The sequence below is a fragment of the Phalacrocorax aristotelis genome, chromosome Z (genome assembly GCF_949628215.1).
Source record: "Phalacrocorax aristotelis chromosome Z, bGulAri2.1, whole genome shotgun sequence".
NCBI classification, from domain to species: Eukaryota; Metazoa; Chordata; class Aves; order Suliformes; family Phalacrocoracidae; genus Phalacrocorax; species Phalacrocorax aristotelis.
Genome location: NC_134311.1, coordinates 19994882 through 20009042, shown reverse-complemented (window position 1 = coordinate 20009042; position 14161 = coordinate 19994882). Strand labels below are relative to the sequence as shown.

The following is a 14161-nucleotide window of genomic DNA, read 5'->3' as shown; positions in this document are numbered from 1 at the left end:
AAACTACTAGTATTTCTGCAATTTTATTTATGAGCATTCACAGCTTTTGCTCTTCAGTTTAATGAGCTGTGCTGTTGCAATAGCCTTTCTGATAATTTTGCAATTTAATAAAAACTCTTTTGAGTTAATTGATAGCTACCACTTCTGTAACTTTCTAGATCTATTTTTTGTATCCAGACAAGGTTATATTCCATCGCAGATTCCCCTGCCAGTTGGTCTTCAAGCGATTTTTACCATTACGGCAGTTGCCAAGTACTGTGGCACATATTTCTGAAAACTCTGGGGCAAGCAATGCCAAATCCATAGCTGAAGGAAGAAGTGAACAAAAGTATTTGTGTGCACCGCTGCCTACATCTAGCTTTTCAGCCCAGAAAGCAGAAATTGGAACACACATAACTCCCTGAAGCTAACTTTTGTATTTCTGAGAGCTTGTGATCAAAAACCTCTCTAATTTTGTTATTTTGTTATTTTCCTAGGAATCTACCCTAAAAAGTGTTCTGAGTGCCTTATGGAATTTGTCAGCACACTGTACTGAGAATAAAGCAGATATATGTGCTGTTGATGGTGCTCTTGCATTTCTAGTCGGCACACTGACATACCGGAGCCAAACAAACACTTTAGCCATCATAGAAAGTGGAGGAGGAATATTAAGAAATGTTTCCAGCTTAATTGCTACTAATGAGGACCATAGGTGGGTATACTTTTTCTGAAAATCTTCAGCAGTAGACAGTTTCTATGACTGAGTCTTAATATGAATGCATGTATTAAGTATAGTAATCAAGTAAAGTTAATTTTTAACACATTTAATAAGGCAAGTACTTCATTTACATAACAGGAAGACGCAAACAGATTAATACCTGCTGCTTGTTAATGATGCACTGTATTAAAAGCTAACTATTCATATTTGTAATAGGATTTGATGTGCATTCAGATGAAAGCTAGAGGAAATAGGAGATAAATTTGCTCTGGAGAATTCATGATTATCCTTTCTAAGGGCAAAACTTGCCTCTAGCATAATAGGTTTTTGTTTTGCTTTGTCTCTTATCCTTTTCAAATGCCACTTACTGATGTTTGTTTTCAATTACTCAACACCAGGCAAATCTTGCGAGAGAACAGCTGCTTACAAACCTTGTTACAACACTTGAAGTCACACAGCTTGACAATAGTCAGCAATGCATGTGGGACCCTGTGGAATCTTTCTGCACGAAATGCGAAGGATCAGGAAGCGCTGTGGGACATGGGAGCGGTCAGCATGCTGAAAAATCTCATTCACTCAAAACACAAAATGATAGCCATGGGTAGTGCTGCAGCTCTAAGAAACCTCATGGCAAACAGGCCAGCAAAATATAAGGATGCCAACATTATGTCTCCAGGATCAAGCTTGCCATCTCTTCATGTCAGAAAACAAAAGGCACTGGAAGCAGAATTAGATGCTCAGCATTTATCAGAGACATTTGACAACATTGATAATTTAAGCCCAAAAGCATCTCACCGTAATAAGCAGAGACATAAGCAAAATATATACAGTGAGTATGTCCTGGACTCCAGTCGGCATGATGATGGTATATGCAGATCAGAGAGTTTTAATGCTGGTAATATGACCGTACTTTCACCATATTTAAATACTACAGTATTGCCTGGCTCCTCCTCTTCCAGTAGAGGAAATACAGACAATTCTCGATCTGAGAAAGACAGGAGTCTTGATAGGGATCGATCAGTAGGTTTAAATACCTATCATCCAGCTGCAGAGAATACTGGGAACTCCTCTAAGAGAATAGGAATGCAGATTTCTACTGCTGCAGCTCAGATCGCCAAAGTTATGGAAGAAGTAACAAGCATGCATATTCCACAAGAAGACAGAAGTTCTAGTTCCACTTCTGAAATGCACTGTTTGACAGAAGACAGAAATGCCCCGAGAAGATCAGCTACTACCCATACTCACTCAAATACATACTTTCCTAAATCTGAGAATTCAAACAGGGCATGTCCGGTGCCTTATACAAAAATGGAGTACAAGAGAGCTTCAAATGACAGTTTGAATAGCGTGAGCAGCAGTGATGGCTATGGTAAAAGAGGTCAAATGAAACCTTCCATTGAATCTTACTCTGAAGATGATGAAAGTAAATTTTGTAGTTATGGTCAATATCCAGCTGACTTGGCTCATAAGATTCATAGTGCAAATCATATGGATGACAATGATGGAGAGCTAGACACTCCTATTAATTACAGTCTTAAATACTCAGATGAACAGTTAAATTCTGGAAGGCAGAGTCCCTCTCAGAATGAAAGATGGGCAAGGCCTAAGCATATAATAGATGATGAAATGAAACAAAGTGAACAAAGGCAGTCAAGGAGCCAAAGTGCAACCTACCCCGTGTACACTGAAAGCGGAGATGATAAACACATGAAATATCAGTCACCTTTTGGACAGCAAGAGTGCGTTTCTTCCTTTAGATCAAGAGGATCCAATGGTTCAGATCAGAACAGAGTAGGCTCAACTCTTGGAATGAATCAGAAAGTAAACCAGTCATTGTGCCAGGTTGATGATTATGATGATGATAAGCCAACCAACTATAGCGAACGTTATTCTGAGGAGGAACAACAAGAGGAAGACAGACCAACTAATTATAGCATAAAGTACAATGAAGAGGAACATCATGTTGATCAGCCTATTGATTATAGTTTAAAATACTCAACAGAGGTTCCTCCTTCTCAGAAGCCATCTTTTACTTTTTCAAAGACTTCTTCAGTGCAAAGCACTAAAACTGACCATATTTCCTCAAGCAGTGGGAACACATCAGCCCCCTCAGCTGGTTCAAAGAGACAGAATCAGCTTCACCCAAATTCTGCACAGAGTAGAGCTGGTCATGCGCAAAAGACTGCCTCCTGTAAAACTCCCTCTATTAATCAGGAAACTATACAAACTTACTGTGTGGAAGATACCCCAATATGTTTTTCAAGGTGTAGCTCTTTGTCATCTTTGTCATCAGCTGAAGATGAAATAGGACGTGATCAGTCCACACGTGCGACAGTTGCTAATAACACACTACAGATAGCAGAACTAAAGGAAAACAGTGGGGCTCTATCTACAGAGGGTGCAGTAAGTGAAATCACCTCAACATCTCAACACATCAGAACAAAATCCAGTAGACTTCAGACTTCTAGTTTGTCTCCTTCTGATTCCTCTAGACATAAAGCTGTTGAATTTTCTTCAGGTGCCAAATCTCCCTCAAAGAGTGGTGCACAGACTCCTAAAAGCCCACCAGAACATTATGTGCAGGAAACGCCACTCATGTTCAGCAGATGTACTTCTGTGAGTTCCCTGGATAGTTTTGAAAGCCGTTCAATTGCTAGTTCAGTTCAAAGTGAGCCTTGCAGTGGAATGGTAAGTGGTATTATAAGTCCCAGTGACCTTCCAGACAGCCCAGGACAAACAATGCCTCCAAGCAGAAGTAAAACACCACCCCCTGCTCAAGGAGTTCAAGTAAAAAGAGATGTAGCTAAAGGTAAAGTACCTAGTGCAGAAAAGAGAGAGCCTGGTCCTAGACAGGCAGCTGTAAATGCAGCTGTTCAAAGAGTTCAGGTACTGCCAGATGCTGATACACTATTACATTTTGCCACAGAAAGCACACCAGATGGGTTTTCTTGCTCTTCTAGCCTGAGTGCTCTGAGTCTTGATGAGCCGTTTATACAGAAAGATGTAGAGTTAAGAATAATGCCTCCGGTTCATGAAAATGAACATGGAAATGAAGCAGAACCTGAACAGTCAGATGATCCAAAGGAAAACCAAGAGAAGAAAGCAGAGAAGCCTACTGAAGCAGAAAAAGACATTCTGGATGATTCTGATGATGATGATGATATCGAAATACTGGAAGCATGTATTATTTCTGCAATGCCAACAAAGTCTTCACGTAAAGCCAAAAAACCTTCTCAAACATCTGCTCCAAAAATACCTCCTCCTGTAGCCAGAAAGCCCAGCCAGTTACCAGTTTACAAACTTTTGCCTTCACAAAGCAGATTGCAATCCCAAAAGCACGTGAGTTTTACACCAGGAGATGATATGCCACGGGTATATTGTGTTGAGGGTACACCAATAAATTTTTCAACAGCCACATCTCTGAGTGATCTCACAATAGAATCGCCTCCAAGTGAGTTAGCCAATGTAGACAGCGTGGGTACGGGAGCAGAATTAGGGGAATTTGAAAAGCGAGACACCATTCCTACTGAAGGTAGAAGTACCGATGACTCTCAGAGAGCAAAAAGCTCAACTGTGACTCCCCCAGGCCTGGATGATGACAAAACAGAAGAGGGTGATATTCTGGCTGAGTGCATTAACTCAGCTATGCCAAAAGGAAAAAGTCACAAACCTTTCCGAGTGAAAAAGATAATGGATCAAATTCAACAAGCATCTTCATCTCTAAGTAATAAAAACCAACCAGAAGGTGAGAAAAAGAAGCCAACATCACCAGTAAAGCCTGTTCCCCAAAATAATGAATACAGAGCACGTATAAGAAAAACCACAGATCCTAAAAGCAATATTAATGAAAGAAGCTATCCAGAGAACAGAGACGCAAAGAAACAGAATCTTAAAAATAATTCAAGAGATTTTAATGACAAATTGCCAAATAATGAAGACCGTGTAAGAGGAAGCTTTGCTTTTGATTCCCCTCATCATTACACACCTATTGAGGGAACTCCTTATTGTTTTTCACGGAATGATTCCCTAAGTTCTTTAGATTTTGATGATGATGATGTTGACCTTTCAAGGGAGAAGGCAGAATTAAGAAAAGGAAAAGAAGCAAAGGAAACAGAAACTAAAGACTGCACTAATAATCCAGAACAGTCTTCAAATCAGCAACCAAGTAACAGGACACAAGTCTGTCAAAAACACCTAACAGACAGAAGCCAGCCCAAAACTTTCCCTCAGTCAACTAAAGATATGCCAGACAGAGGAGCAGCTACAGATGAGAAAATGCAGAATTTTGCTATTGAGAACACACCTGTATGTTTTTCTCGCAATTCATCGCTTAGTTCTCTCAGTGATATTGATCAAGAAAACAATAACAATAAAGAAGGGGAGCCTGCAAAACATACTGAGGCTCCTGATTCACAGATGGAATCAAACAGACCACAGACTTCTGGTTATGCACCTAAATCATTTCATGTTGAAGACACTCCTGTATGTTTCTCTAGAAACAGCTCTCTGAGTTCTCTTAGTATTGACTCAGAAGACGATCTTTTGCAGGAATGCATTAGTTCTGCTATGCCTAAAAAGAAAAAACCCTCAAGAATGAAAAGTGAAAGTGAAAAAAATAATTCCAGAAATACAGGTGGTATACTGACAGAAGATTTAACACTGGATTTGAGAGAGATACAGAAGCCAGATTCAGAACATGGTTTCTCACCTGATTCAGAAAACTTTGATTGGAAAGCTATACAAGAAGGTGCAAATTCTATAGTTAGTAGCTTGCATCAAGCTGCAGCTGCTGCATCGCTGTCTAGGCAAGCTTCATCAGACTCTGACTCTATCCTTTCATTAAAATCTGGTATTTCTCTAGGGTCACCATTTCATCTTACCCCAGACCAAGAAGAAAAACCTTTCACTAGTAATAAAGGTCCAAGAATTCTTAAGCCAGGAGAGAAGAGTACACTGGAGTCTAAAAAAGTAGAATCTGAAAGTAGAGGAATCAAAGGAGGGAAGAAAGTGTATAAAAGTATAATTACAGGGAAAGCTCGCTCCAATTCAGAAGTTTCAAGCCAGTTGAAGCAACCACAACAGACAAGTGTGCCTTCAATTTCACGTGGTAGGACAATGATCCATATCCCAGGAGTTCGAAATAGCTCTTCAAGTACTAGTCCTGTTTCCAAAAAAGGGCTCCCACTCAAAAGCACAAACTCCAAGAGCCCCAATGAAGGCCAAAGTTTGACTAGTTCTCCAAGAGGATTCAAGTCATCAGTGAAACCTGAGCCAGCTCCTGTAACTAGGCAACCATCAGGGTTGAACCAAAGTGGATCAAGTAAAGGACCTTCTAGATCAGGATCTAGAGACTCGACTCCTTCTAGACCTCAACAGCAGCCATTAAGTAGGCCTCTGCAATCTCCCGGCCGAAACTCAATTTCCCCAGGAAGAAATGGTATAAGTCCTCCCAACAAACTGTCTCAGTTGCCAAGGACATCATCTCCTAGCACAGCTTCAACTAAATCTTCAAGTTCAGGTAGAATGTCGTATACATCACCAGGCAGGCAGATGAGCCAGCAAAACCTTACAAAGCAAACTGCCTTACCGAAGAGTACCAGTAGCATTCCACGAAGTGAGTCTGCTTCAAAAGGGTTAAACCAGGCTCTCAGCAGTGGTGGATCAAACAAAAAGACTGAATTATCCAGAATGTCATCCACAAAATCTAGTGGAAGTGAATCTGACAGATCTGAGAGACCTGTTCTCGTGCGTCAGTCAACTTTTATTAAAGAAGCTCCGAGCCCAACTCTAAGACGGAAATTAGAAGAGTCAGCTTCATTTGAATCTCTGTCTCCTTCCAGGCCAGATTCTCCCACAAGGTCCCAACTACAGACCCCAGTTTTAAGTCCATCTCTTCCTGATATGTCTTTATCCACTCATTCAACTGCCCAGGCTAGTGGTTGGCGAAAATTACCCCCTAATCTTAATCCTTCTGTTGACTATGATGGGAGACCAGCAAAACGCCATGATATAGCTCGTTCTCATTCTGAGAGTCCATCTAGATTGCCAATCAATAGATCAGGAACATGGAAGCGTGAGCATAGTAAGCATTCCTCATCACTCCCTCGTGTAAGTACTTGGCGAAGAACTGGAAGTTCCTCATCAATTCTGTCAGCTTCTTCAGAATCCAGTGAAAAGGCAAAAAGCGAAGATGAAAAGCAACATGGAAGTTCTCTTTCTGGACACAAGCAAAGTAAAGAAACCCAAGCACCAACAAAAGGTACTTGGAGAAAAATAAAAGAAAATGAAATTCCTCAGATAATGAATGATCCTCAGCATTCTTCCTCAGGTGCCACAAATGGCTCTGATTCCAAAACCCTCATCTATCAGATGGCACCAGCCGTCTCTAAGACAGAGGATGTGTGGGTGAGGATAGAGGACTGCCCAATTAACAATCCTCGGTCTGGAAGGTCTCCAACTGGAAATACTCCCCCTGTTATTGATAGTGTTTCAGAGAAAGGGGGTGTGAATGGTAAAGATTCTAAAGAGATCCAGGAAAAACAAATCCCGGGGAACGGAGGTGTTCCCATTCGTACCGTTGGTTTAGAAAACCGTCTGAACTCTTTCTTTCAGATAGACAGTCCAGACAAGAAAGGCACTGAAACAAAGCCTCTGCAGAATAATCCTGTTCCTGCACCAGAAAATAATGAAAGTACTGTAAGTGAGCGTACACCATTCAGTTCCAGTAGCTCAAGCAAACATAGCTCCCCCATTGGTGCTGTTGCAGCAAGAGTTACTCCTTTCAACTACAATCCAAGCCGCAGGAAGAGTAGCGTGGACAATAGTTCTGCTCGGCCATCACAAATACCAACACCAGTAAATAACAGCACGAAGAAACGTGACTCCAAGTCTGAAAATCCAGACTCCGGTGGAACTCAAAGTCCTAAACGTCACTCTGGCTCTTACCTGGTAACTTCTGTTTAAGTGCAACAAAAATATAAATGAAACTGATGTATTATATACAGCAGCTATTCAGAAATTTTGTTTCAAATGAAACTAAAACGATTGGGGATTGATTTTTTTTGTTGTCTTTACTTACTGTAAATAGGTTTGATTCTTGTTAGAGGGTCCTTGTTCTGGAAGCCATATTTGATAGTATACTTTGTCTTCACTGGTAATATTTTGGAGGAATACCTGATTGACAGTTTGGAATAAAATTGCTAGCGCAAGTATATTTGTACAGTATGTTTAACATGTATTTAATTAGCATCCCATCCCATAATCCTTTAAATATTGCTTGTCGTTGAAATCATGGAACATTGCGGATAGAGGTGATACAATCATATTGCTTTACCAATCATTTCTAGATTACAGACTGACTAAACTACATCAGGGAAGAATTGGTATTATTTATGCAAAAAAGTATACTCAGTTTTAGTATTTGTGAGTCCATCTAACCCAATAATTAATCATGTGGCTGTGAAATTCACAGTAATATGGTTTCTGCTGAACAAGCCTTCCCAGCCTGCTTTTCTGCATGAATGGAACTGATGGTTCATTTTCTGAAGTAATGATTAACATTTCTGTGGTCACAATGTGCATAGATAGTTATGGTGTAACAATTTACACTTTCTTTGTGCTCTGCAAAAAAAAAAAAAAAAAAGGAAAACTGTGTAACTGTAAAACCTTGAACAAAATTATTCTACCTGAATTAGATTTTATCTTAAAGTAGGTAGAATTTTTTTGCTATGCTGTAACTTGTTGTATATTCTGGTATTTGAGGTGAGATGGCTGCTCTTTTCTTAACGAGACATGGGTGATGTCTCAACAGAGACTAAAATGAACATTTCAGAATAAATTATTACTATATGTAAATTGTGTGTGTTACTTCTGCATTACATAAAAATACAGTATTTTATTTTGAGGTGTCACCATATAATGTGTTGTATAAAGCACTTACACTTAAGGCCTGATCCAGCAGAATCTTGCACCTCCAATATTTGTTCTTCCTTATCACTGACAAATGGCTGTTGTAGGGTGCTTAGACCATTGCAGGATCAGGCCCTAGGTCTTCTGTAATATATTTGTAATTGAGGCAGTTTCACACATCTCAGGTGCATAACAAGGCTAAAGGCAGGGTATTTCCAGTAGCCAAGCAGTATAATTGTTTTCATGACTGCAAGCCTGAAACAATACTGTATGTATAAAAATAATATTTGTAAAACAAAAGATTTTTTTAATTGGGAGAAATAACGTAGAATGTGAAATAGTGACTATAAGATGACATTTTAATTCTATTTGAAATCTTCAAGCATTTTCTAAGTTTATTTTTTAAAACTTATGAAGAGGAAAATATCACAAGAATCCCATGGCAGCAAGAAATTTGTTACCATAGTAGAAAAACAATTTTATACACAAACCAGGACATTTGCTGCCTCAAGCGTTTTTGGTGTGAATGTGGTTTGTGCTAAAACAATGCTGAAAAAAGATTTGTGCTTTAAAAATATAAATACAGTCTGAAATTAGATGAGGGTTGGTTTAAAGTAGAAACATGAGGGAACAGACCATAAAGCATTCTGTGCATGATTGACCAAACCATGAAACAGTATGTTAGTTTGTTGTATCTCAACTGGACTATTCTAAAGTTAGCATTCTAAATAATTGATATTCAGAGTTCAAAGTGCCCTGATTTCAGGAGGCCCTGAAGCAGAGCAATTTACCTTTATGGTAGCTTTAACACAGTTGCAGACTGTATCACATCTGTGGCTTTTGTACTTCATCTGATATTGAAATTAATCCATTTTAACCTTGAATTCATCATAAGACATGCACTGTTTATGAACAGAATTGAGATACTATCAGCATGCAGAAGTCAATTTAGATAAAGTTAAAAGCCAATATCACAAATACCTGTTTGGCAGAAATGGTGTTTTATTTGCTCTTTTGTTTTTTCGCTTCCTGTCAGATTTGCTTAGAGACATGCCATGTTTCTATACCATCTGGTGAATCTGTTAACAAGGAGCACTTCTCATGTTAACATTTGAAATATTTTACATATAGTATATTCACAAAACTTTTAATATGAATATTAGTGTCCTTTTAAAGATTAGAGACAGATATTATGTCATGTGTTCAAAGTCAGGACTTCTAGTGGAGTAGAACACAGAACATTGCCTTTAAGTTTAAAATGCAAGACCACTTTTCTTATAAATGATGATGTGCTTTTTTTGTGCTGGGCTTTTAACTACTAACATGAAGATACACCACATAATCCAGGATGGTTGTTTAACACCGGCTTTACATCTGTGTCCTGTCAGTTTAAGAATTTAAAAGAAAGTCAATCTCAATTAAATAAATCCTGATTTCAGTTTTTATAACCAAGGGAATCGGATGAGGTGAAACAATAAATAATTGTATGCATATCAAACACCAGAATGTCTTTGAAAATTGTAGTGGCTTCTCTACATAGTCTTGGAGGTACTTCATGATCATTATAATTGGGCAGTTTCTCTTAATATCATCATAACTAACCTATATTTGTAGGAAAGACAGATGAGAGAAACTTTCCAACTATAAAGGTAGTAATACGCTAAAATATGCTTCCCATGGGAGTTGTTAAATTTCCATTATAGAAGTTTTAAGAAGAGGTTTATGAAACATCTCATAGGGATGGACTGTAGTATATTTCGTATTGCCTGGGTGCAGAGATGGACTTAGGTGATCTTTTGAAATTCTTCCAGATCTAGATTTCTCTGATTCTGTATCTAAAATACTTAGTATCCACTAAGAGCCTTTTAGAATATTTAAGGACATCCATGATGTTTGGTTTATGTTAGTGATGGGGATACAAAGTTATATATAAATATAACTTAACTATAAAAACAGATCCCAGAAATACAAAACTAAAAAAAAAAAAAAGGCTGTAATAAGTATATTTGGTCTTGGGTTTTGCTAATTGATATCTAGATTCATGATAGTCAGATTTGATTTATGCTGCTAAAGATTTGCTCTTCTTCCTTGGTTTTATTTTTATGAAGCTGCCACAGCAGGTAAGAGGACATTTTTTTATGTCAAGGCAAAACAAAGAAAATCAAGGAGCTGAGGAAACCAAGACTTATTTTACTGGTCTTCTGGGATGCACTGCCTTTCTTAATACAGATTTTTGTGGAACTTCTGTGACTTGCACTCACAACTTTGCTTATCCTTGAATTAACTTACCATATCCAGAACAACCAAACTTGTACTTAAAAATCAGTTTAGACTGAAAATATAAAGCTCATCTGAGACTGACTTACAGGCTTTGTCCTCTTGACGCAAAATGCAGAAGCGTGACCTCCCCACAAATTCTACTTAGTTCAGTTTTTAAAATGTACATTCATTTTAGTTTCTTGCAGTGTGCCAGTTAAAGTTATTGCTCATTTTCTGTGAAAGCTCTTCTGACTAAGTATTGCAAACTTTGAAGGGGGACTAATGTATTTCTATTTTTCACGTGCAGTTCTCTGTCAGAATGTTTTCCCCTTAAAGGTAGTTCTCAAAAGTCTGTCAGAGATGACAGCTTAAAAATGGTAAGCTTTGCCAGGATTTCCTGGTAAAATTGGAATATTGTTTCAAGCAGGATTTGGCTGCAGAATACAAGTATAGTTTATGCTATAAACTTCAGTTAGCAACAGTGTTCTTCAACATAGACTAGTATCTTTGATGGCTTTGGGAAGTTAGTTGCTGTGTCTTGGGTAAAGGGAGGGGAGAAGCAGAGGGGCAATTTCAGAGACACTCAGCCATATTGTCCCAGGGGTGCACTTTTGTATCTTCCCCAGTTATCACAGAATCACAGTAAATTGCATAAGATGCGCGGGAGAGAGCATCTTGTCCACAAAGTCATGAGGTTTTATTTTGAAAGTATACCAGTAGACCGTGAAACTGCAAAACTTCTGATAATCTTGACAGCTGAATTCTTTAATGGTTGCTTTGAAGTACTTCCTAACTGTCCCTCCTCCCATCCCCCTTAACGTAAATTGAGATTGCCAAGAAGATAGCAGCGTAATAGCTTCTTCAGTCTTCTTAAGGATAAAGATCCATATTCTTTCTAGAATCAACAGCATGCACCATCGAAAGAAGTTTTCTTGTCCCATCCATGCTCCTGGTTTTGAAACCTGGCACTCCTCTGACCCGGCAGTGGGCCAGCTCGCCTCTTACCTAACAGAACTGATGGGAAGAGTAGGATTAGTGCTGCATTTAGTATGCTGAATTTGCTCAGTCAATGCAGAGCTGGATAAGTGTCACCTGAGCCAGCAGAAAAGAAACAGCTAGGGCTGGTAGGAGGAGGTTGGGATAGTTTCCTTTATGGGTGGTCACTGGTTTGGATCAAGCCATTACAGGCAATTTTAAGCCAATATGCCATGTTTCAGACCTGTTCTTCACCCTTTTTGAGATGGCAAAAGCCAGTTAAAGTTGAGGGTTTTTTACTCTTAACTATTGTTCTCTCCAAACTGCTACCTAATGGCCCCTGGTGCTTTGCATTTAAATACATTATATTCAGGTCAGTCCTTTATCCTGGAAATTCTCATAACTAGCTCCAGAAGTATTACGTCAGTCAATAGTTTGTGCTGGTGGGAAAGAAATATTTTGTCATCAAAAATACCCAAGGAAGAAATTTTTTGACCATATGTAAACTTCTGGGTGACAATTTTTAAATTTGCAATATTAACTTCAATGCAGTAAATCCTTCCAGTTAAAATATTTATTTTGACTAGTTTTTTTTCAGGAAGAGGCTTGAAGAGGAAGATAACATATCCCTTCCCAAATGAAGACAGTACTACTAGTAGGGATGATCTGGAAAATGTTTAGGTGGACTCTTACAAGATCATCTAAATCTCTTGTTATTAGATGCATCCCAAACTGTCTTCTCTCATCTAGGTTTCATTAAATAATATGAAGAGCCATAAGGGTGTCACTAGCAATCATGTAGACTTCCACCTAAACATAACTTCGTATATCTACCGTAATGCCTTGCAAAATCTCATCCACCTGTGTGACAACTTCGTTCTTGATGAGATGTGTTATTTGGATGAAGCTGCAAATCAGAACTAAAGTGTCAGTTAATATGAAGCATGACTTCATCCACACGCTTAAAGCTTCAAGGACCTTCTTAATACCAAATTACCCAAATGTATTCACTCTCTGGTTCCACAGCCATCTCCTTTGCACTTTTAAGTATAACCAGAAGAGACACCCACATTTTTTCATTTTTATTTGAAATCACATATTTAAATATCATTCCTGCTTCATAGTGTCCTGTATGCAGAATAACAGATTGTATCTAAATGTGTTTATAGAGAATGTTAATGTAGTTATGGTTGAGTTTTTAGTCAGAATGGTAAGTTAATTGGTTACGTGTCGTGTTTGGTTACGTATTGGAAGTGCAAGGGAATGTGGTGTGGTGCTGAAGAGCTGAAATGTTCACAACAGTAATTAAAGTAGGTGTCGTGATGCCAAGATTAATATAAAGTATGTATTAATACATAGGTTTTCTTTACCAGATGTGCTGTTTACTTACTCCAAGACTGGGTAATGCCTCCCTAGCGTAGTTTTGTTAATAGCCTTACTTAGGAAATTTCCACATAGCTACAGGCTTATGCACTTACAAATTTCTGCCACTTGAAGATTTCAGGAAATTATCCTAGTTTTGCTGTTTGTGAAAGCATCCGTTGCTTGAGTGGCTGTGGAATTGCCATTAGGGTATAAGGAAGATACAGAGGGAGCTTGTTCACTCAGTAAAATGCACTTCTGTCCAGACCTCAAGCCATACATATTAACAGTATCTCTAATGCCCTACTTTTTGGTGGGATTTAATGTGCATAAAGCTTGTGCTGGTTCTCTGCAAGTAATTAAATTGTCATCCTCTGAGATCAGATGCATTTTCCCACCTGTAAATGTTGTCTCTCTTGAACAAACTCAGCCCACAGTTATCTTTCCTTCAGTTTTGTTGTTTGCTTCTGCCTGAGATGCATTACTGTTTATATCCTAACTCTGTAATTAATTCTTTCTTCAATTATTCTTATGTATTTTGTTTCACAGTATACTAATTCTGAATTTAGTCTTGCTATGCATAATTTATTTATTACTTGCAGTGTTATATAAAATTTCCTCTTGATTGCACCTTGTCAGAGTGGAATTGTTTTCTTGGTTACTACTGAGTTAGGTGTCTTTTTGCTATATTAGAAATATTATGTAATTTAAAAAGGAAGTTGCTGTTAAGACATTTCAGCAAAGATTCAGCGTATGAGAACAAATGCTCTAAAAAACCGTGCAGTTCTGTTTTGGTGGTAGTTGCATTTCAGATAACCAAGAAATGGAAGAAAAACTCAGGGGCATGTGGTTCACCATTAGAGCTCTCTTCCATGTTTCATTTTAGAATGAGCTGCACAAAACAAAATCTCATTCCAACACAGTGTAATTCCGTAATCTCTGTTAGTTATAAGAGGTTCG

At 38.4% G+C, this 14161-nt stretch overlaps 1 protein-coding gene across 4 annotated transcripts in view; it reads left to right on the top strand.

Annotated features, from left to right (window-relative positions):
* APC (APC regulator of Wnt signaling pathway) overlaps positions 1–13831 on the top strand; it is a 103256-nt gene extending 89425 nt beyond the window's left edge. For all 4 annotated transcript variants that reach the window (XM_075079741.1, XM_075079742.1, XM_075079738.1 and 1 more), the window contains exons 15-16: positions 477–691; positions 1096–13831. In XM_075079741.1, coding sequence (XP_074935842.1) covers positions 477–691; positions 1096–7660 — 6780 coding nt within the window. In that variant the 3' untranslated portion in view covers positions 7661–13831. The remainder of the gene's footprint in view (positions 1–476; positions 692–1095) is intronic.
* The last annotated feature ends 330 nt before the right edge of the window (positions 13832–14161 follow it).